This window comes from Triturus cristatus, chromosome 9, assembly GCF_964204655.1.
Source record: "Triturus cristatus chromosome 9, aTriCri1.1, whole genome shotgun sequence".
Lineage (NCBI taxonomy): Eukaryota > Metazoa > Chordata > Amphibia > Caudata > Salamandridae > Triturus > Triturus cristatus.
The window spans coordinates 1,041,082,962-1,041,104,709 of NC_140592.1; the positions used below are offsets into that span (position 1 = coordinate 1,041,082,962).

The following is a 21,748-nucleotide window of genomic DNA, read 5'->3' on the forward strand; positions in this document are numbered from 1 at the left end:
GAAGAAATGGTATCCAATTCCCTTCCTTTCTAAAATGATCTTACTTGCGCCCAACTGCTTAGTACACTTTTTAAATGACAACTGCTGGGGGCGGAGCCAAGATGGCGGAGTGAGCAGACGTCCTGCTCGAGAGCTCCCGATACGGATCTTTTCAGCACCGGCCTGACGGCCGCCAATAGCGCGGACGACGACCCTGTGGGGCAGCATTCTAAGCCCCGGAGCCAGGGGGGAACACTGCGGTGGTTGGAGCGGCGTCTGAGGTCTGTGGCGAGGTGGTGCGGCCGGGCCTCTTCGGAACGGCCGGCGGCCAGTGCAGCGACGGTGGCCTTCGGAGCTGGAGCTGAGCCCTCGGAACCCGGCGACGGAGACGCCGGTGTGGGACGAGCTGTGGGGGCAGTGAGGACGCTGGAGCTGAGGTGAGCTGAGGGCGGAGCCCCGAGTGGAGCGGCGACAGGGCCCGACGAGTCCTACTGCGTGGAGACTGCCCTGGGATCGGCGCGCTGGGGCCTGGAGTCCGGCGGACGGCAGCAGCGGCCCACCCAGGACCTGGGGAGCTGGAGTGAGGGCCGGAGGCCGTTCGGAGCAGCTGCGGCGAGGGACGGGACAAAGAGCGGAGGCAGCGCCCTGAGGGGTCCGCGGCCGGGGCGGGCCCGCCGAACTTGAGGAGCTGCGCTGGAGAGGTGAGCGGCGTTTTCCCCACCCCGGGCCTCGGAGGCAGTGTCGCGATCGGCCTTGTCGGAACTGGCGGGGAACTTGGTGGAGGTTGTGCGCCTGGGGGGGCCTTCCCTCGGCTGTGGTGGTGACCGAGCAAGCGATGGGCTCTGCCGGAGTCTGAGGAGGCCTGCTGTCGTTGGTGCTTGATCGGCGGAAGGTGAGAGTCTGAATCGCGGCTTGACTGTTGCAGCAGGGGGGGGCACGCCGGTGTCCCGGAGAGCAGTGGTGGGGGCGGCGATCGGGGCATCTGCCACTAGGAGGAGACGCGCAGCCGGCCTGGGCTCCGCGACATGAGGGGGCTACACAGTGTACACCAGCGTCCTGGGCGGAAGCGGCCCACCGGAGGGGCCTGCTCAGCCGTGGGGAATCGGTGAGTGGCGGCCATACAGATCTTGCCTCTAGAGCCCTGTCCCTCGGAGGAGCTCTGGTGGGGGATAGACGGGTCTCTCGCACGGGACTCTCCGGGTCAGGGGAGTGGCGCCATGTCCGGCCCCAGGAAGCGGCAGGATAAGACCCTCAAGGACCTGTTTTCCAAGGCGACGTCCGGACAGGTAGTGTCTGGTATGGAGGAGGGCCCCTCGGGAGGAGGCTCGCCGGAGACCGGGGGTACGGAACCTATCACCAAGGCGTTCCTGGAATCCATGTTTTCCGCGCTGCGGGATGACATCCACACGCTGAAGCGCGAGTTTACATCCGAACTCAAGGAGATTCGCCGAGATGTGGATGGCATTGGAGAGCGAGTGGCGGACCTGGAGGGTAAGAGTGATGGGCGGGATGTAGAAGTGACGGCCCTCCAGGAGATCATCAGGTTGCATGACCAGCAGGTGGACCTTCAGACTCACCTTGAAGACCTGGAGAATCGCTCCCGTCGCCATAACATCCGGATACGGGGGGTTCCGCTGGATGACGCCTCCAAGGATCTCTTTGCCTACACGAGAGAACTCTTTAACCAAATCTTAGGGCGTCCCCTGGACACGGCTCTGTGTATAGACCGAGCGCATAGAGTGGGCCCTCCTAGAGCTGCGGCGGCTCCGCCAGCGGATATCCTGGTATGCGTGCAGGACTATCGCACCAAAGAACTCATATTACAAAAAGCTCGCTTGTCGCACCCCCTTCAGTTTCGGGAGCACAGGCCAGTGCTGTACCAAGACTGGTCTGCTCTCACGTTACAGAAAAAGCGCCTCTTCAGGCCTATCACCTCGCACCTGCGGCAGCTCAACATACCTTATAGCTGGCACCCCTTTCGCCTGATATTCCGTAAGGAGGATAAACTTTACCAGTTACGCTCTCTATCTGAGCCAGCAAATTGTTAGGAGTGGAGCTTCCGGAGGAGGACGAGGATACCAGGACAGGTCCGGATGATGCCGGGCCTCGTTGGAAGCAGCAAGGTTGTAAACGCCGTCTCGGAAGGCCGCGGGCCGCGGAGATCACGAAGGGCCGTCAATCAGCGCTGGATGCGGTGGCCGCGGAACTCTCTGGCCCGGCTCTTGGCTGACTTTGAACGCTGTGCTGAGTCGGGGGGTCCCAACTCCAATGTCCAGATCCTTGGTGGGAGGAGGGCTTCCTTTCACTGTTGGTGGATTACCCGATGACTCTTCACCGATCACCGACGAGTGATGGACTACATGTTCTTTATTATGGGGGGGTCAACAGTTTTGTTTGAGGGGGGGGGGGCTGTTAGTGCTCCACGTCCATTTCTCCTTTGAATTTCCGCGTCCTGCTTGTGGCCGCGCTTTCCTGGTCTGTCTGCGCGCCGGCCAGCATGAGGTTACGCCAACTGTCCTTCCTCTTTTGCAGGGTTCCCCATACACTACTCGTCATGCCTCCCGCCACCCTTAGGATTTTGACCCTCAATGTGCGGGGTCTAAACAACCCAGTTAAACGCAGGGCGGTCTTGTCATGCCTAGAAAACTCACAGGCCGATATCTGTCTTCTACAGGAGACACATCTCCTGGCGCGTGACTGGTGCCGAATGAGATCCCGGAAGTTTCCCTACCAGTTCTTCTCTTCCGGGCCTACGAAGACAGCGGGGGTGGCGATCCTGGTGGCTCAGAAATTTCGGGGTGAGGTCCTACACAAGGTGGCGGAGATCAAGGGGCGGTTACTGACATATCGCATCGCACTAGGGGGACTGACGTTCACTATTAGCTCTCTGTACGCCCCAAATGAGGGACCGGTGAGGTTCATCCATTCCGCCATCACCGAGGCCACAGCCACACATGACTGCAACATCATCGTGGGGGGCGACCTCAACCTAGTTTTTGATAATGTTCAGGACAGATCAGCCCAGCGCACGCACCAGGTGGGGGCACTTTCGGCGGAGGGGCGGGGGCGGCTGCGGGATCTGGGGTTATGCGACCTCTGGCGCAGCCTTCACCCTAGGGCTCGGGAATACTCCTTTTATTCCAACGCACACAAGACTTATGCTAGATTGGATCACTTCTTAGCGACAGCCTCGGTGCGAGCGATCACGAACGCGGTCGACATCGGAGTGGCTTCTTTGTCGGACCATGCCCCGGTTATGATGGCCCTCACCCTCTCACCCATGTCCCAACCAGCCAGAGTGTGGCGTCTTAGGGACACCCTATTGCACCGCGAAGAGGTGGTTAAGCACATCCAAATCTCCATTCACAACTATCTTACACACAATGCCAATCAGGACACCACGCCCGCTACACAATGGGCGGCTATGAAGGCGGTCATCAGGTGGGAGTTCATTTCGCTCGCAGCGGCAGAAAACAGGGAGCGGGGGGCAAGAGGGAGGCACTCACGCAGCAGGTCCGCGAGTTGGAGCGGGTGCACCAGCGGACGGGAGCTCCCTGAGTGTGGCGGCAACTTAAAGCTGCTCGGCAACAGTTAACGGCGCTCGACCAGGATCGGGCAGAATATGCGGCATTGAGACTACGACATGCTTACTACGCGGGGGAGACAGGTGTGGACGCCTCTTAGCACACAAATTGAGAGAGGTCCGCCAACATCAGGGAATCAAGGCAATTTTGCGGGAAGATGGCATGTTAACTTCGGATGACGGGGCCATATCTGAGACATTCCGAGAGTATTACGCTGCGCTGTATACGGGGGCTTCCCTGGACCGTTCAGAGGGGGCGGAGTTTCTAGATTCGGTCACCTTGCCTATCCTGACGGCGGCACAAGCCGAACACCTCGACCGGGCTATTCATGTGGAGGAGGTAGTGACCGCCATATCTCGACTCAAGTTGGGGAAAGCCCCCGGTCCAGATGGTTTTTCCTCTGTATTCTACAAAAAATTCTGCTCCGTGCTGGCCCCGATTCTCGCCCGGTTGTTTAATACCTTTGCAGTTTCGGGGGAGATACCGAGTGACCTATTGGAAGCCTCCATTACGGTAATTCCCAAGCCTGGGAAAGATAGTTCCCGTTGTGGAGCTTACCGCCCAATCTCTCTCCTCAATATAGATTTTAAATTGTACACAGGAATATTGGCGGCTCGTCTCGACCCCCATATGCCCTGCCTCATTGATCCAGACCAGGCGGGCTTTATCCCCGGGCGCCAAACGTCGGATAACACGAAGCGGATACTACACCTTATTGAGAAAGCCACATGGACTTCGGTGGAATATATGATGTTGGCCATCGATGCCAAGAAGGCATTTTACCGAGTGCACTGGCCCTTCTTGGAGCAGGTGCTGGAGAGGGCGGGGTTGGGAGAGCGCTTCCGCACGTTTATCCTTAATTGTTATCGGTTCCCCACCGCCACGGTCCGGGTGAATGGTCACACCTCCTCTCGCTTCCGTATTGAGCGCGGCACGAGGCAGGGGTGTCCCTTATCTCCCCTCCTCTTTGCCCTTTATATGGAGCCCCTGGCCCAAAGGCTGCAACAGAACCCGGGGATCAAGGGGGTTAAGTTTGGAGGCTTTGTTCACACGATTAGCTTATACGCTGATGATGTATTGATCTCGTAAGCGGACCCGGCGACTGCACTCCCGGTCTGCTGGGCGGACATGGATGCTTTCTCGCAGGTGGCCGGGTTTAAAGTGAATGCGGAGAAGTCTTTAGCCCTGGACCTCTCATTGTCACATCCCACCAGGGAGTTGTTGCAGACTCTACTCCCCGTTCGCTGGGCGTCGGACACTATACCGTACCTAGGGATCCGGCTGGCCCCCTCCCTTCCTCAGGTGGTGGACGTTAATTACTCCCTGCTTCGCGACGGAGTCCGGCGGGAGCTTGATCGGTGGCGGCATTACCCCCTTTCCTGGTTGGGCAGGGTTGCGGCGGTCAAGATGACTATCCTCCCGCAGATTCTATATATTTTCCGCACTATACCTCTACGGCTGCCGACCGGGTGGCTTCCAAAAATGCAGGCCGACCTGGCCAGGTTTGTCTGGAACGGTCGGAAGCCGCACATGCGACGAACTCTGCTGTCGTTGGCGCCGGAGGCTGGGGGCCTCGGGGTTCCCGACTTAAAGCTTTATTTCCAGGCTGCTCAGTTGCGATATTTAGTAGAATGGAGCAAATGGGAATCCGAGAAACACTGGCTGTTTCAGGACCAGGCGGTGGTGGCGCGGCCCTTGCAAGAGATCCCCTTCCTGCATAAGCCTCATAGGCCCCCCAATCTGTACGCCTCCTTTATTACACGTGTTCCCCTGGAGGTGTGGGATGCCACTAGTCTCGCCCATGAGCTCACGACCTTTCCGTCTCCACTCACACCGCTGACTGGCAATCCGGACTTCACTCCTGGGTTAGACGACGCGGCCTTCGCAGGTTGGAAGGCGGCGGGTTGCCGGTTTCTGTACCACATATATGGGGTGGAGGGGGTGCACTCGTTCACTCAGATGCAGGACGAATTTGGGCTACCTGAGACGGAGAGGCTACGGTACTTGCAGGTGCGGCACTGGGCGCTCCAGCCGCAGGTGTGCACTGAGGCAAATAGGTGATTCTCCACGTATGAGCGTTGGCTCCTCACACGCACGACGGACAAAAATCTCATCTCTGATCTCTACAAGCAACTGCAACTCAAACACAAGCACTCACACAACCCCAGCAGGGAGCGGGAGTTGGGCAGAACCTTGAGCCATAAGGACTGGGAGGGTATTTACCATAGGGCCAGACACTCTGCATACCACATGGGGCTCACGGAGACACTTACAAAGATTGTAACATACTGGTATTATACTCTGGAGCGACTACACGCGATGGACAACTCTTGTGAGGCGGCGTGTTGGAGGGGTTGCGGCCAGCGGGGAAGCTTGGTCCACATACTATGGGACTGTACCCTTATTCAAGCTTACTGGACCCAGGTGTTAGATGAAGTGGATACGCACTTCCAGACTAAAATACCACGCTTTCCAGCATACGTATTGTTAGGCCTTCCTAATCCCCTGACCTACCCATTGAGATCCCGTAGGGGCAGACAGATAGCCATTGCCCTAGGGTCGGCGATACAAAACATTCTCATACATTGGCGCACCCCTCGGATTCCCACCTTCACCGGTTGGTTGCACCGTTTGTGGTACGTTCTGGGCATGGAAAAATTGGCTCTGACTCTGGCCGGGGAGGGGGACAGATATCAGGAATTGTGGCAGCCCTTTCTGTCACTTTTGGCAACTGAGTTTACAGAAATCACATGCCCCCGGTATCTCCGGCTCCTACGCATAACGGGGGTCCCAGGGGTTGGAGGACGATAGGAGCACGAAGGTCGGAGGGGTGCTGGGGAGGACGTGGAGCGCAGGGCGGGGGTGGGGTGCGGGTGGGGTTCTGTGTTCTTTTTTTCCAGGTTATAGTTTTTCATCGCTTATGCGCATGCAGTTCGGATGACACTGTTACAGGACTTCCGTCAGGTATTTTCTTGCTGGTTTGATGAGCGCTATGCGCATGTAATTTTGTTTGTCATGGTGTGCATTATTATTAATAAGAACATTTAAACCATAAATGACAACTGCTCACTTTATCACTATGCCTCTGTTTTTAAAATGTAGATGGGGGTGCCAACTTCTTTAAAAATAAACTGTGAATTTGCAAGTATAGAAATAGTCCAAATTTACGTTCTGTGAATGTCAAAAGTGAACTTGCACTCACACTTAAATGCATTTGCATGCATATGTTGAATTTACTCTAGCAAATATCTCTATGAATCACACCACAAAGTCTTAAAACAAGAAATCATACAGCATGTGCATAGCAAACAGTCCAAACACAGTAAACACTTTATTTCCCTACACTTGTTCCTCTACCCTTACAATACTACCTTCAGTGATCAATCTGCCAATGAGATGAATGACTTTCCAGAATAGATATGTCTTACAAGATTCACAAAGTGGTAGAATCAAGTTTCTCCACACTAGGGAGATCCAAGCCACGTGTTGGTCGAGCCCAAACAAAATACTTTTGAATACCCTTTGTGTCTCTGGTCTAATCAAATATGTTAATTTCCCCCTACTGTGCAAAGCCAGCGTATTGTAAACATATTACTCTCACCCTCTCACATATATAAAAACATGTTATTGCTGATGTAGGGGGAGTGCAGCATTTCAAAAAGTGCAGACTCGAGTACTCACTGCGTAAATTGTTCATCAGATCCGCATGAGTTTTTCCACTTGAAGTCCAAGCCATGGTTTTGGGAAGCAGCAGTCCCAAGGGCCAAGAGAATGTAGCCAGTCCGAGCAGAGGGATCATCTTCCAGGGCCAAACAGCTGTTCCTCTTGCTGCAAATGGAGCACAGAGAAAGTGTAGCAGGATAAGGTTACAGAAGTGAGAAGGACAGCTCAAGGGTAGATAGTCGATGGCCGATCACACAACTATATAATAAAGCTAGAGCAAACGCTCCAATGCACAAAAGAAAAATGAAGCATTAGAAAGATATGATTGTGAAGCAAATCCGTTAACGTAAGTTTAATTTGAGTTTAATTTCTGGGTTATGGTATAAAAAAAACAATTATGGCCTATGCACTGTCTTCCTGTGTTTCCCAATTTGTGAATATGTTTAATATTGATATTAGCTGTACAATAAAAATATTTTTTTTAACAGCTGTACAAAGTGTTTTGTAGTGCTGTCACAATGGCACATTCCCACCACTGTTAAATGCAGGTGCCCTTTATCTCTGATCTCAACCAGCACTTACAAGCGATTTAGTAAGTTAATGTTTATTGTACAGTTAATAAAAACATAACAATAAAGTTAATCTCGCAAACACCTATCCTAACCTTGAGGCACAGAAAATATAAACAAGCATTTCCAATGCAATTGTCTCGCCTTTGGGACCTTATATGTATTTAGCTATGCAGCACATTAGCCTGGGTGCTGAAACATCTACTGTTCTTTAACATGGAGGGAAAGCACCATACTGCGCGACACGCCAGGTATGCGAACACATGAAGAGAAATATTGCCTTTCAGTGGGAAATGGTATAGTCCAAAGCTCTGTTTTTAATATAACTTCGGTGGTCATATTACTGAAAATACAAGATTTGAAAAAAATATTATTGTCCATGGGTGCTTGTGGAAGACAATTTCTATGGACTGGAATCTACAGAATGCTAAAGTGATTCTGGTATTTTACTGACCTCTGCTGGTCGTTTTCTATCAAGACAGTTAAATAGAGGCAGTTGGACAGAAAAAAAAGTCCTTAAGCAGAAGCAGACAAGTCCTAGGGCTGATCTCCAGAGCCCACTAAGTACATACACATATAAGTATAAGTATATACTAAAGTATATACAAGAGGTTTCGAATGCTCAACCTAAAAATGGAGAGGCACTGGGTCGGTGCTGCTGCTTAAGAGGAATAATAACAGTTGATCAAATTAAAACACTTGGGGCATGATTCAAAAAGGTAAACGTTTGTGTACGTTTACGATTTTTTTCTATTCACAAAAGGATTTAGGATTAGTATCTTGACGAGAGCTGTGTCTCCTTTACCAGTGCTTTTTATGTGCAAATACTCCTCACTTGTAAAGATACTACTCCTATATCCCTTTGTGAATAGCAAACAATTGTAAACTTACACCACAGTGTAAATTGACGTTTTACAGTCCCATGATAGCATGAATTTGAAAAAAGTTCCCAAATAAAACTGTGTGGTTCAAATATGACAGAGATTGTGCATGCATTAATTCCCACCTTTATAAAAACAGGTCTCATTTGCCAAACCTGGCCAGGTGCACACAATGTGCATTATAGTTTTAGTATTCATTAAATATTTACACTGAATAGCAAGTAGTATATATTCTTCAGTCGGGATTTCAACTCATCCAGGGAAATTTGAAGGAAACAAAGCAAGAATCATTTAATATTATGTACTAAACAACCAAGGTTAAAGTTCATTTGAGATGGTCTTTGAGAATAAGATCTTAACACTGCCTAGTCCTGCTTTACATTTGCGAAGAGTGAATACACATTATAAGCAGAGACAATTTTCCATTGATCGATCAATAAGGCTTTGAAAGACTTCAAGTTCAGATTAAACACCCACTCTTCCTCAACTCCCAGTGACCTAATCATAATCAAATAACCTACCTTAGGGCACTTATCTGACTGGCTGGGTGCGGATGAAAAATGTTGATAATCTAGCCACTCCACGGCGCAAGCGATCCCTAGATACTCATAGGTAAACATGTCTCAGAACAAGAAACTGGACATAGAAGGAGGTGAAATGGAAGCATCACCTAACACAGTAAAGGATTTTCAGGGGGATTCAGATTGGCAGATCTTAAACTTAGAAATATATTTAAAACATTGTTTTGCTCTGCAGATTCCAGTGAAGGAGTTGACATTCTAGCCATTTTGTGGCATGCTGCACGCGGAAATATTTGTGGATCTGCCACCTCAGAAAACAATTGTGCAATGAGGTTCAGGGGTGTTGAGAAACATTCCCCATCTCTGGAAGAATGTAAAGAGTACCATAGAGGGGCAGATCCTACCCTAAAAAATTGTTGTGACTTCTACAGATTCATATGCAGCATCAGCGGATCAAGTGGAGCCACAAAGGCCTTGTCGAGCTAGAAAATCATGGCAGCTCACTTGAGATTTGGAAATTCAAAGCAAAAGCATTTCTTAAAAAACACAGGAAGCCCTGAGTGCTGAAATGTTTACTGAGGGCAGATAGGCTTGACGTGGACTGCTTTCAGAGCCTATTGACCACAGCTGAAGGTCATGTTAGGTGGATTTATGACAATCCCTTTGTTAGGAGCACCTGCCCAGCAAGACAAGGCTGAAACAAATGCCAGCAGTTACAACCTGCAGAATCCGGCCAAATATTGATACAAAACCTCAAAATCTCTGCAACTTCCCAGATGTGGTTTGCAAAACGACACAGTACTCTGTTCTTGACCGCACACGTATGGCAAAAAGCATACCACATTACTTCATCAATGATATCCAACTCTCAGGCAACACTATAGATGCACATCATAAAGAGTCCGCATTGCAGCAGGCTCAAGTCTGCACCTTGAAAGAAGCTGAGAAGAGGAAGCCATTCCAAAAGGTTCACCTTATAAAAAGGAGTTCCACTGAAGAATCACATATGTTATGTTAACTCAAGTTTGTATAGCGCGTAATCACCAGAAGGTCTCTTAGCGCTTTGAGAAGACCAAAGTCCACCAGCAATCGCCGATAAGCACTTGGCAGGTGATTTTGATATTTCAGTAACCTTGGCATTGGACACCACTCATGAATGCCACTATTAACAAAATTAAAGAAAATAATCTTTTGATATGTTTTAGATTGAGAACAATGGCACTCATTCTTCAGCTTATGAGGAATGCCTGTGTTAATGGGATGCTGCAGCGACTTAATGAAGAGGTGGGAGATACCTCTTCCAGAGGTATAGGCAAAAATGCATGTGTAATTGCACGTTGAATCAGTTCCCACCAAACATTATTCCCTGCACAACCTGGTGAAGAGAGAGTAGTCTCGTCTCACTTTGGATATACACCTAGTTCAGTTCGGTCTCTCAGGCGGAATGCCATTTTCGCCCTGGAGTGAGATGTTAGTGTAATATTCCATTACGTTCTGCTGAGAGCAAATCTGCTCAGAAACTATGAATGTCCCAGCCTCTCGACAAAATCGTCCATTCTCGAAATTGAATGATTCAATAGAGTTCACAAAATTGCAGCTGACTAGTCCCTACCCTCTGAACAAACGCGACCAGATCACCCATTGACCCTGAGGTTTTCAGTGACTTTTAAGTCCAGCATCTTGGTATTGTTATTATGGGGCGATTCAGCAAATTAAGAATACACAAAAAAGGTGGTTGTTTGTCCCGACCTGTGGAACGAAGTTGAGCATCCTATCCTTGACCAAACCTTCTGTAAACTTTTCTCTTCACGGGAAGAGAGCCCTCAGAATCACTTTCATGGGCGCAGGTAAAGGACAACTGTCCAGCAAACTACTGAAGTGCGGCTCTACGCTCCTAATCAACAGGTGCCACATCAGATGCAAAGTGTCACTCCCTTTCAGGAGCCTTCATAACTATTTTCCTTTAACAGGTTAGGGAGGGGATCACTATGGTATGTTGCCACAGGGATGGATGCAGACTTCACCCTCAAGTGATAGGACTTCATTGAATAACGTAAAACACTTGTGTGTCTCGGGCCAACAGTGAGGACAATGAAATAATTTACCTAGCTGACCTTTTCAAGAAATAGGGTCTTTCAACTTGTTCTCAAGAGCATAAGAACAAGCCAGATTTATGATCTTGTTGCAGAATAAGTGCAGATGTACATTTGTAGAAGCCCTTATCGAGATCCTATTAGGCTCAGCACCGATATGTTAAATACAACGCTGATTGGGACCCTGCCTATGGCCTCCAATGACTTGGATTCTGCCACCAACAACTATCATCTATGGATAGACTCTATTCTTAACCAACTGGTTCCACCCAAAATGTACCAAAGCTCAGAGCCACCCCTTCCGAGCCCTGGTTCACAGAAATGCGTAGGCTTCAAAAGCAACAGTGCCACAGGCAAGAACGAAAGAAGAGAACTGCTAGAAGTTGGGTTTTCAGTTGGTAGAGGTATGCACCCTGTCCAAGTAGGGCCCACAATCCTAGACAGGATAAGTCGCAACACAATCCCAAATTATCCTGTGCTCACCCTCAGGCAGCTTGGCACAGAGCAGGCAGGCTTAACTTAGAAAGCAGGTAGCGCAAAAAAGGTTACTTCAGGTCACAAAGGACTGGTGTAATTCCAAAGTTCAGGTCGACTGTGACGGATCGAAGGCCGGCTACAGGAACCCACTTGGGCCTGCTGAACATAGTACCTTGAATCCTGGGGCACAGTCTGCGGGGCGAGGTTTTTTGTCATCTGTCCTCGGTTCCAATAGTCGTCAGCTGTGCGGCGAGGTTTTGCAGGGCTTCGGTTCAGATTTGGCAGAAACTCAGCTGCAGAACACACTCCTGGGGTCCAGAACTTGGAGGGGGCATCTCAGGAAAGGGTAAGACTCACAGAAGGCAGAGTCCTGCAGCACCAGCAAAACTGCAGAAGTCTTATGAAGATGCCTCTTCAGATTGCCTAGCTGACCTTCTCTCCAGTCCCACTGTTGGCTCTACATTAGTGGACAATCCTACTAGACAGACCTGTTAGGAGCCACCTCGGAAGACACTGAAGAGGCACCGCAGGAGGTTCCCGTACCGACAGGCTTCCGGACTACAATTCCCATGAGCCCCGGCCGAGGCGCGGCGATGACGTCAGCGCGACGCGCGAGGAAAGGTATTTCCGAGGCTGAACACTCCGGTTACTCCAGACGCTGAGGAGCACTCGCTGCCAAAGGTCCGGTAAGGGTGCGGTTGCACCGTATCTTGTTGTCTTTCGTGCTCCAGTGTGGCAGTGCTTCGCAGTGGAAGCGGCAATATTCCTGGTGACGCATACGCTCCCGTTGGCGGAATCCAGGTCAGGATTCTTGCGGGAGGTAGTAGCTTTTGATTTCTTCTGGGAAGCCCCGGCTGGGGTATCCTTCCCCGGAGCCGATAGTGGACCGCGCCGTGGCGTCTGCCCCGCGTGTCACTTGCAACCAACTTTCTTAGGGTCACGTTCTAGCTGGGAAGGGTAAACCCTCCAAGGGCAGCCCCCGTGAGTGACCAACAAGAGAACGTATTAATCAGTGCACGTAGGTACTTGTGAATTGCTGGAACTTCTGATTGCCGGCAAACTAAAGACATAACAGTGCTGAAGCCTTACAGGTGTGAGAAGTATCAGACCTTGATGTGTGACAATTATCGTTTATCATTGCAAGTTTGAATAACGCTCGGAGTGGCGTATTGGGTGATATAGCAGTGCCCAGTGAATGTTATATATTGTGCATTAATCCCTCAAGAGAGGGTGCTGTGTTTCTGTTATTTAACTACAGGGGAACGTGCGTCTCTGTCAGCCCTGCACCCCTGTACCGTCGAGCTCCCAGGCTCCTGGGGTAGGTGTTGATTACGTCTTTGAGGGGGTCACAAGACAATAGGGGTGGGGCCGCTCTTGCTAAACACACTGTGGTTCTTGTTTTTAGATACAAATGAAAACTGCTAATTCAGACTGCTGACGAAACAAGCAGAAGCCTTTTCTTCCTTTACAGGTATACTCATATGCCAAAGGTGCCATCCCAGTATAAGTGTTGACAGGATATATAGAGTATGTTTATGTGAGTTCCTTATACCTGAGTGTTTGTACCCTTGTTTACAGGTCTCCCTCCCCGCTGTCCCCATCCTTTCCTTCCCCCGCTTGACCACTCCATGGGGTCTGTGAAAACAAACCAGACCGTGGTGGTGTCGAGAGGTGGACCATAAAAGCAACGTACGATTCCGAGGATTCCAGGCTGCGACAAGACCACCTTCTCCCCATTATCTTTGAAGCAAATGCAAGGCTTACTAAGCAAAATAAAATCAGGCTCCTTTGCCCTCCTAAGATCATGCACTTAGTACCGGAGATCACTGTGGTTAATCTTATGGACATCTTTAACAAATTGCTCAGTACCGGTTATTTCCCTAAAGAGTGGAAAAAAGCCTCCATCCTTCCTCTTCTTAAGAAGCCCTACCTAGATGCCGCAGACCCTAACAACTAGCAGCCAATCTTGTGTCTTCCCTTCCCGGCAGAAATCTTTGAGAAAGCAATCAACTTGGAACCAAGTTCTTTTATCAATGATAACCATCTTCTAGACCAAACCCAGTTTGGCATTAGAAATCAACACAGTACTGAATTGCCTTTGATCACGGCCTCAGAGGAAATCAGACGGACTCTCGATACTGGAGGAAATGCTGCTTTGATTTTATTATACATCCCGGCAGCATTCGAAACAGTCAATCGCGACCTACTTAGCGTCGTTTTTCCATTGGAATGAAGGGACAGCTCTCTCTTCCCTATGAAATCGTGAGCAATTTGTCACATTGGAGGACTTCGTTTCACCCTCCTTTTTACTGCCATGTGGGGTTCCACAAGGCTCTTCATTGAGCCTTACTCTTTTTAACCTATATGTAATCCCACTGGCCAGTCTGATTAAATCATTTGGTTTCTTGCTGGTGTCCTATGCCGATGACTCCCAGATTGTGGTGTCAGTGTCCACTAACCCGAAGGTCACCGCCATTAGATTACACAACTGTATGCTTCAAATTGGGAGATTGATGAATGACAACTGATTGAAGTTGAACTCTACTAAAACTGAGGTTCTGCTATTTGGCAGAAACAAGTCCAGAAACCCCCCCCACCCCAGTGGCCTCAGGATCTTGGTACTTTTTCCACCCAGGTCACAAAATTGAAAAATATTGGGGTTCTTTTCGACGATAAGCTGGTCAGACCAATTCCATCACCTCCTCTTCCTTTTTAGGTTGAGCCTAGGCAGTGAATGCGCTGTCTAGAAGACCTGGGGTATTCAATTCAGGACTTTAATCCCGCCTGCACATTGGTTCAGCGCAGTATCGCTCCGTTTTGCTACCTCCTAGTTGGTTCATGGAGCGATACCTCACTTCCGTTTCTGCAGCACAGCAGTGCTCAACTACTATGTCTTTCCGATTCTATTTCTTATGTGTTCTGGGGAGACCTTTTTCCTAATTGCTGTACACCGCAAGCCGATTTATGCTTCAAATATAGCGGCCGCTACTAGATTTAGTTTTACACAACGCGCATCTTGCGGGCTTCATATAGTCCTTCTTTATGTGGTTATATAATATATGTGTTGCCGTTTTGCTGTACCGCCGCATGCCGCGCATTAGTCTTTAAATGTGGCAGCCGCTACTTGCTTTTGTTTTACACGGCGGGCATCTTGAAAGTTGTGCTGGTCACCCCCAGTCAGTGACCTCTTTCCTCTAGTGCTTGGGATTAGAACTGCTGGCGACCCCTCTTTTTCTGAGGCTCTCACAGGTCGTAGTGGAGTGGATACACTGTTGGGGGGAAGCTGTGTCCAGTCGGCACACTCTGTAGTAGGATTTTTTTTAATTTCCTCCCGGGCACTCAGAAATTAATTGCAGTTGTGCCCCGCTCACTGCAAGCCCCGAGGTAAACAGGAGGGAGACGGGGGGGTCGAGAATCAACCACTGCTCTTCTCCTAGTCCAGACCTCAACTTGTGCTGCTGCGGTGCGATGCCCAGGCAGTCAGGGCCCGACTTGCGTCCAGCAGCTGTCACGCCAACGTGAGTCTCAAATTCTACAAAATATTATTCTTGGTCTGTGCTGAATTAGCATTGCCCCAGGAGACACGCTCTTCTCCTGTAACTCGGGGATCAATCTGTTTGCCTTTAGCGTGAGACTGCCTCTTCTTCTCGGTCAGACATTCCTTCCATATGCCTCCACAGAGAATGTATACATTTTAAATAAACATTACCACAAGTGGGCTTGAAAAACTAAAAGCCAAGACAATTAATCAGGAATATATTTGTAGCAACTACCAACAACAATTTTCCAAGTATTGTACAGGGTAAATTATTAAAATGAAAACATATTCTCCATAGTGTTTTCCGAGTTCTAGGTAACAAATTGGAGTTCGGTGGTGAAATAAATTAATGTGAAATGCCTTTCAAAGTTCAACTATTAGCGAAGCTCAGACTTTTATCATGCTAATAAAGGAATGCGCTAGGCTTGTTAGACACCTCCTATCAAATCACTAGTCCTTAATGCTTCATTACTAATTCCGGAGTGAGTTTAATTGACTTGAGTAGGCTTAACTATTGAGCATTTCTGTTATGCCGGCCTTGTAATCAGGACATGCTGTACCATTATGAGAAAATTTGTTGTGTGTTTCCAAAGTCAAAAAGCATTCATTTAACTGCTAACACTGCAAATGTTTTTCTGCTCTGTTATTCACCCATATACATATACCCATTAAGATTATTATTGTTGTGCTGTGGCAAAGCAATTCCCTGGACAGTATTTCTTGCATTATTTATTTATTTATCTGTTTTATATATGTAAGTTTTACCCAGAAGCCAGAAACATTCCCGCTGGAAAGAGTGTAGAGTTATGTCTACTGCCAGTTTTGACTCTCACCATAAAGTAGCACAGAGGGTTAATATGCCTGCTGCAAAGAAAGTCTACCAGCATTTACAGAACTGTATTTTATGTGCATAGCTCACTGGGTTGCTGCTTTTGTGACAACTTGTGGGTCAGCTGCACCTTGGGCAGAGGTTAAGGCGGAAGGTGCTGGTTATTTAAATAATAGGTTTAAAAGCACCAGCTGCCGAGTTCCATAGAGTTTCTCGTTGCTCAAGTGATTGTGATTTCTGATATTTGTCTGTTTCAATGGACCTCGTTACATGATTTTAGTCACAAGAAAGTGTCACTCATAGTCATCGAGTTTCACTAATAAGTACATTGAAACTTTGAAAATGTCACACATAAGCAATCTGAAACCTTGGCAGCTATGCAGGTGGAAGAGTGGGGTGGCCATTCCGAATAATAGCAGGGTATTTGGCTAACAACATCTTGTGGCTCCAACTTCACATGGCACCTTCTTTGTGGGCGGGAGGGTGTGCTTGCAGTTACTCTGCTTCCAATTGTTTACCCACCATTACTCTCTGATATCTCTCTTCCAGTGTCCCCTTGCAACCCGCTCTCACGCTAAATTGAAAAACTGTCTTCTTTGCAAGTGGTTTTTAAACTCTGGTGCCCCTCGCCAAGGTGTCCATTTAAATTTGATGTATTTTGTCCATTTGCTGGAAACAAGCTAATCCTGCTGATAAAATAGGAAACACCGAGCTTTCAAGTGCACCTTAGCTGTATAGAAAGCCTTCAATGGCAACTCCCAAGAGCAATTTGCGATTCGCTATTAAGGAATATGTAAGATTCGCAATTTTGTTTTGCAAATCCTACATACATTGCATTTTGCGATTCTTAAATAGCGAATCGGTAAAATTTACTATTTAAAAATCGCAAAAGCAATTCTTGATACATCTGGCCCTCAATGTTTTAGTTCCCTACAAAGTCTTTGGTGCCTTTAGACTGGCAAAGGTAATAGTCTTGTAAATAGCTTTATTACCAGGGCAGGGACCACTGCTATTTCCTGTTATTTACATTTTCTAACGAGCAAATATAATTAAAAGCTTCCTGATAATAAATATAGTTTCCAATAACAAACAGGGGTTGTAGTATTTTCTTTAAGTCCTTGTAAAATGTAAGGAACAAGATAAAATGTATAGTGGATTGATTAGAAGTGCCATCACATGCCACTCTCTTCCCCATTAAATTAGTCTGTGCCAAGCTAGCAGGCGGCTGAGCACATGCTAATTTGAAGTTTGCTTGTGCCTTACCAAGACTAGGATTGTGGTTGCTGTTTGACCAGGGCTTACACCCCAGTCAATCAATAACCCAATTTCTAACATTGTGTCTCATATAGTTCTAATAAATACACAGGAGGTTGATGTTTGTGCCAAGGCCCCCGCCTAGTTGTCTTCTCTCTTGATAGAAAAATCTCAGTGCACCTCATTTTCCCTTTCAAATTTGATTTTAAATAAATTACATGTGGTGTTCCCCCAATGCTCTTGTTTGAGCCCTACATTGTTTTACTCTCTGTGTCATTCCCTCAGCTAAACTTATTTGGTTTGAAACAAAATCCAATGCCAACAACACTCAAATAATTCTTAGAATTATGACCATCCAGTTATGGCTCTTATCTGCGTTGATTAGGTGAGTGACACCTAGCTGCCTAAATCTCAACACTGATAAGAAAAAAGATAGTAATCTTCAGAGGTAACCTGGCTGTCTGGTCCTACTGTTAGTGTCCTACTAACTCTGGCTCCTGTTCTCCACCAGTTGATGCCGCTTATTCAAAAATCAGGAGCTTGCCGATTATTAGGTGTTTCGCATTGTAGTTGGTCTTTTCCTGTTTTATTCAGCTCCACTGGCTACGAACTGACAAACGCACACTTTTTAGCACCTCATCTTTGTGATGAGATCTTAATTCATCACAAATCTTTTTTTCATGGCACTGTCCTGCTTATTATCAACGCACTCCTCAATTTACCTGTTGGAGATCCCTAAATATTGATGAGTTTACCAGCGTGGCTGTTCATTCTCCTTTTTGGTCGCTAAGGTTGGGGATTCCCGCCCTTCCTTGATTTGGGCCAATGCCATTCAACTAATGTTTAGGAAATCCCTACAAACAGGGTTATTTACTCATTAGAAAATTGCTCCATTAAAAGATACTTGATTCTGTCAGCTCTCTGAAAACTTACCTGGTAACAGCATTCTCCACAAAACTCTAAGATAATAATAAATAAGCAAAAATGCCTGATTAGCATCCTAGTTCAGAAGGAACATATAGTCCAGAAGGTTGACATCCTACAGTAGAGGAAGCACCTGTAAGGTTCGAAACTTAAAAGGATATGTTTGGTGGATGACTACACTATTATCCAAGACTGAAAGTAATGTACTTCTGATTGACAGAAGTTCAGAGCGCACCCTCTAGAATGAGGGAAAGAGTTAGAGGAACACCGGGGGCAGATTGGTCATTCAATACCTCATTCGTATGAACTGGTCATTCTTCAAACATGCATCTACTTGCAAACGTCCTCCCAATACCACCTAGAATAGATAAAAGACAGAAGAGATAGTTAATACAAGGCATAACTAGTGGAATTATATGAGAGAAGCACCAGAGGAACACAACAGTGAGGTAGGTTCAGCATAAAGCTGATACAGTTAGACAGCAGATGAAGGAGCGAATAATCCAAACAAAGTAGACAACAGCAGAGGGAAGGAACCAAGGAAGGGGGGGGGTGGGCAACAAAGGTGCAGACAAGGAGCAAATGGTGGTCGAGACTACCAGTTGGAGAGCTATACAACTAAGCAGTTGTGAGACAACTGAGCACTGTTTCCGATAGTACTTAAGTTCCCTTGAAAGCTCTCTGCTTCTCTCAAAGCTTCACTCCAATTGGTCTTTTAGAGATCTTGACCTGGAAGGACTGCTTGCTACTTTTGTGCCCAAGCTGCCACTGACCAGCTCTCTAAATACACTAATCTTGCTTCTCACTCTTCTTTCCCTGTTGTGCATGTCTCCTGCTGTTGTTGGTCACATGCCTGCCATTACCCCTGATCCTGACAGCACCCTCCCAAGGATTGTAAAAACGTTTCCCTCACAGTCCAGACCAAGAAGGGAAATTATTGACAGACTGGGCCCATTGTGGTGGATGCTTCCTTACTGGTTCTGAAAGCTTTGACCGAAAGGGCACAGCAATTTTAATATCTTCAGCAACTTTAATTTGCCTATCTTCTGTCCAAATTTTTTTAATTTAAAACAAGACGTTCTTCTGAACAGCATTCTCTTTTAGGAATTTAATCAATATTGACCATATTCAGCTACTGCATCAAAAAATTGCTGCCTTGAGACAATCTGCAATTATGTCAGACGAAAAACCGAAGCTGATCTTCCATGATCTGAGGAATAGGTCCACAACTGACTCCAGAGCCTAGGATGTTGCTTAAAACTGAAAACTCACAAAACCAATGGTTGAGTGGTAATGCTGTTTAGTATAAGAAAACAAGGGTACCGCAGAAGAGGAGTGTAATCTTGTCAAAGCCAACTCCATCTTCTTTTCTATTGGATCAGAGAGTGGCCTCTACCAAAGCACTATTTATTTGACTCAGCAGGCTTAGAATTAAAGATGCCACCTTGTATGTTTCAGGAAATTCCTCCCCAAAATCCTCAATACGATACCATTTTCATCAAGCAAAAGAAACAACAAGTATTTTTAGGTTCATGAAATTCTTTAAGTATGGCAGTCTTAGGGAGGAGCTTCGCGCGCATCCAAGATGGTCGCGTGAGCACAGGGCTCCCCGGACCCTTGCCGCTCCTCGCAACTTATCCTGACATTATCCTGGATTTGCGGACGGATTCTGGAAGATGAACCTTGGCTGAATCCATAACTCTTTTCAGAACGTAAATCGGACCTGGGAGACCTGAAATACAGCGTCTTGCATTTTGGAGGCCCACCTGGAAGCTGTGCCCGGTGCTTTGGTGAACCGTGGGGCCGGGGAGTAGTTGAACAACAACGGCATCGGAGCCTTGCCAATGACCGCGCCCCCACTTTCAGTTTCGCTTTTGCACTTCTGCATGGCCTGATCGAGGAGATACTTCGCGCGGCCGGGGCGTCCTCCGGCCTTTGTACTGGACTGATTTGTGCCTTTTTCTCAACTCTTTCGAGCGGGCCCTCGGACAGTCTGTGTCTGATCTGCTGGCGCCCCTTAGCTATCGGTCCGGGCGGACCCCACCGGTGAGCATCGCTCACCATGGCGGGCAAGGGGGATCCCGAGAAACGGAAGACCAAGACATCCCAGCGTGGGGGGACCAGTCCAGAGTAACATCATGGATCGTTATACCCAGGGTAAAGGATCCCCCGGGCCAGCAAGTGCCGTCGTGGAGGACTCCGGTGGGGGTCCGTCCGTCCCCACGGAATTGTCGCTGCAGGACGTTATGGGCGCCATCAACGGCATAAGGGAGACCATCGCCCAGCAGTACGAGGCTCTGGCCCGTAAAATTGACACGGTTGCCATTGATGTTACGTTGATTCGGGCAGATCTCTCTAAGACTAACGAGAGGGTTCAGTCGCTGGACTTGAGGACATCCACTCTTGTTACGGATGTATCAGACCTCCAGGCAACTCTTGGCGATCTAAAGTCGGCAAACGACACGATGTCCCGGCGGCTGGAGGATTTCGAAGGTCGGGCATGACGCAACAATATCCGTGTCATAGGTGTACCGGAGACTTCCGACACTCGTCCGGTGGACCTCATGGTCGAAGATCTCATCCTCAATCATCTTGCTCCTTCAGGCCTGAGCAAGTTTTTCGCCGTGGAGCGACACCAAAGACTCTTTCATTGGTGTCGGTCTATGTTCCCCCGGGCCTCCAGACCTCCACTTTCTCGGATGTGGGTCGTATGTTACTCGAACTTCCTGACAGTCTCTTGCTTGTGGGTGAGGATTTTAATTCCGTGATTTCTGGCGAGTTGGATCGTTACCCCCCCAGAGCCCTCTCTGCCGCCCAGGCGTGGCTCGGCGGGTTTTTGGACACTTTCGGTCTAGTGGACTGCTGGAGGTTGATGCATCCGACACAGAGTCAGTACACATTCCACTCCGGGGCCCACGGGAGTCTCTCCAGACTAGATTATTTTCTTATGCCTGCGGCCCAGACCGCCCGGGTCCGGGAGGTTAAGCACCTGGCCCGGGGCATTTCCGATCATTCCCCATTGTGGCTCCTCTTCGATATCGGGATGCGATCCGCCGGGCGGATCGCCCCCATTAACCCCTGGTACTTGCGTGACCCCAAGATTCGCAAGGGCCTCATTAAGTCGCTTGATCAGTATTTTCTTGAGAATGAGGGGTCCGTCTTGTCCTCAGTGTCCCTGTGGGAAGCTTTCAAAACGGTTCTCCGAGGACACGCCCTGTCCCTGATCGTGGAGGCCAAGAAAGCTAAGAACGGGGAGGTGGTTGCGTTGGAGGCTGAGATATCGGGGTTGGAGGCTGCCTTGGGGACGGGTGTCACTCAGGACGGGCTCCACGCCCTCAGCCTGAAGCAGTTCGAATATAAGTCTCTTGTTACGGATGCTGCTCGGACAATGTATAGGGAACAGCAGGGTAGACTGTATGATGCTGGGGATAAGGCG

The 21,748-nt window shown here is 48.5% G+C and overlaps 1 protein-coding gene across 4 annotated transcripts in view; it reads right to left on the reverse strand.

The window, feature by feature from the left end:
• Positions 1 to 21,748, reverse strand: part of LOC146799314 (protein-L-isoaspartate(D-aspartate) O-methyltransferase-like) — a 233,574-nt gene that overhangs the window by 182,174 nt on the left and 29,652 nt on the right. For 2 of the 4 annotated variants that reach the window (XM_085626864.1, XM_085626865.1), the window contains exons 2-3: positions 18,606 to 18,670; positions 7,245 to 7,391 (exon numbers count right to left, since the gene is read on the reverse strand). In XM_085626864.1, the coding sequence (XP_085482990.1) occupies positions 7,245 to 7,362 (118 nt within the window). In that variant the 5' untranslated portion in view covers positions 7,363 to 7,391; positions 18,606 to 18,670. The remainder of the gene's footprint in view (positions 1 to 7,244; positions 7,392 to 18,605; positions 18,671 to 21,748) is intronic. The other 2 variants (XM_085626862.1, XM_085626863.1) reach the window with 1 other exon arrangement.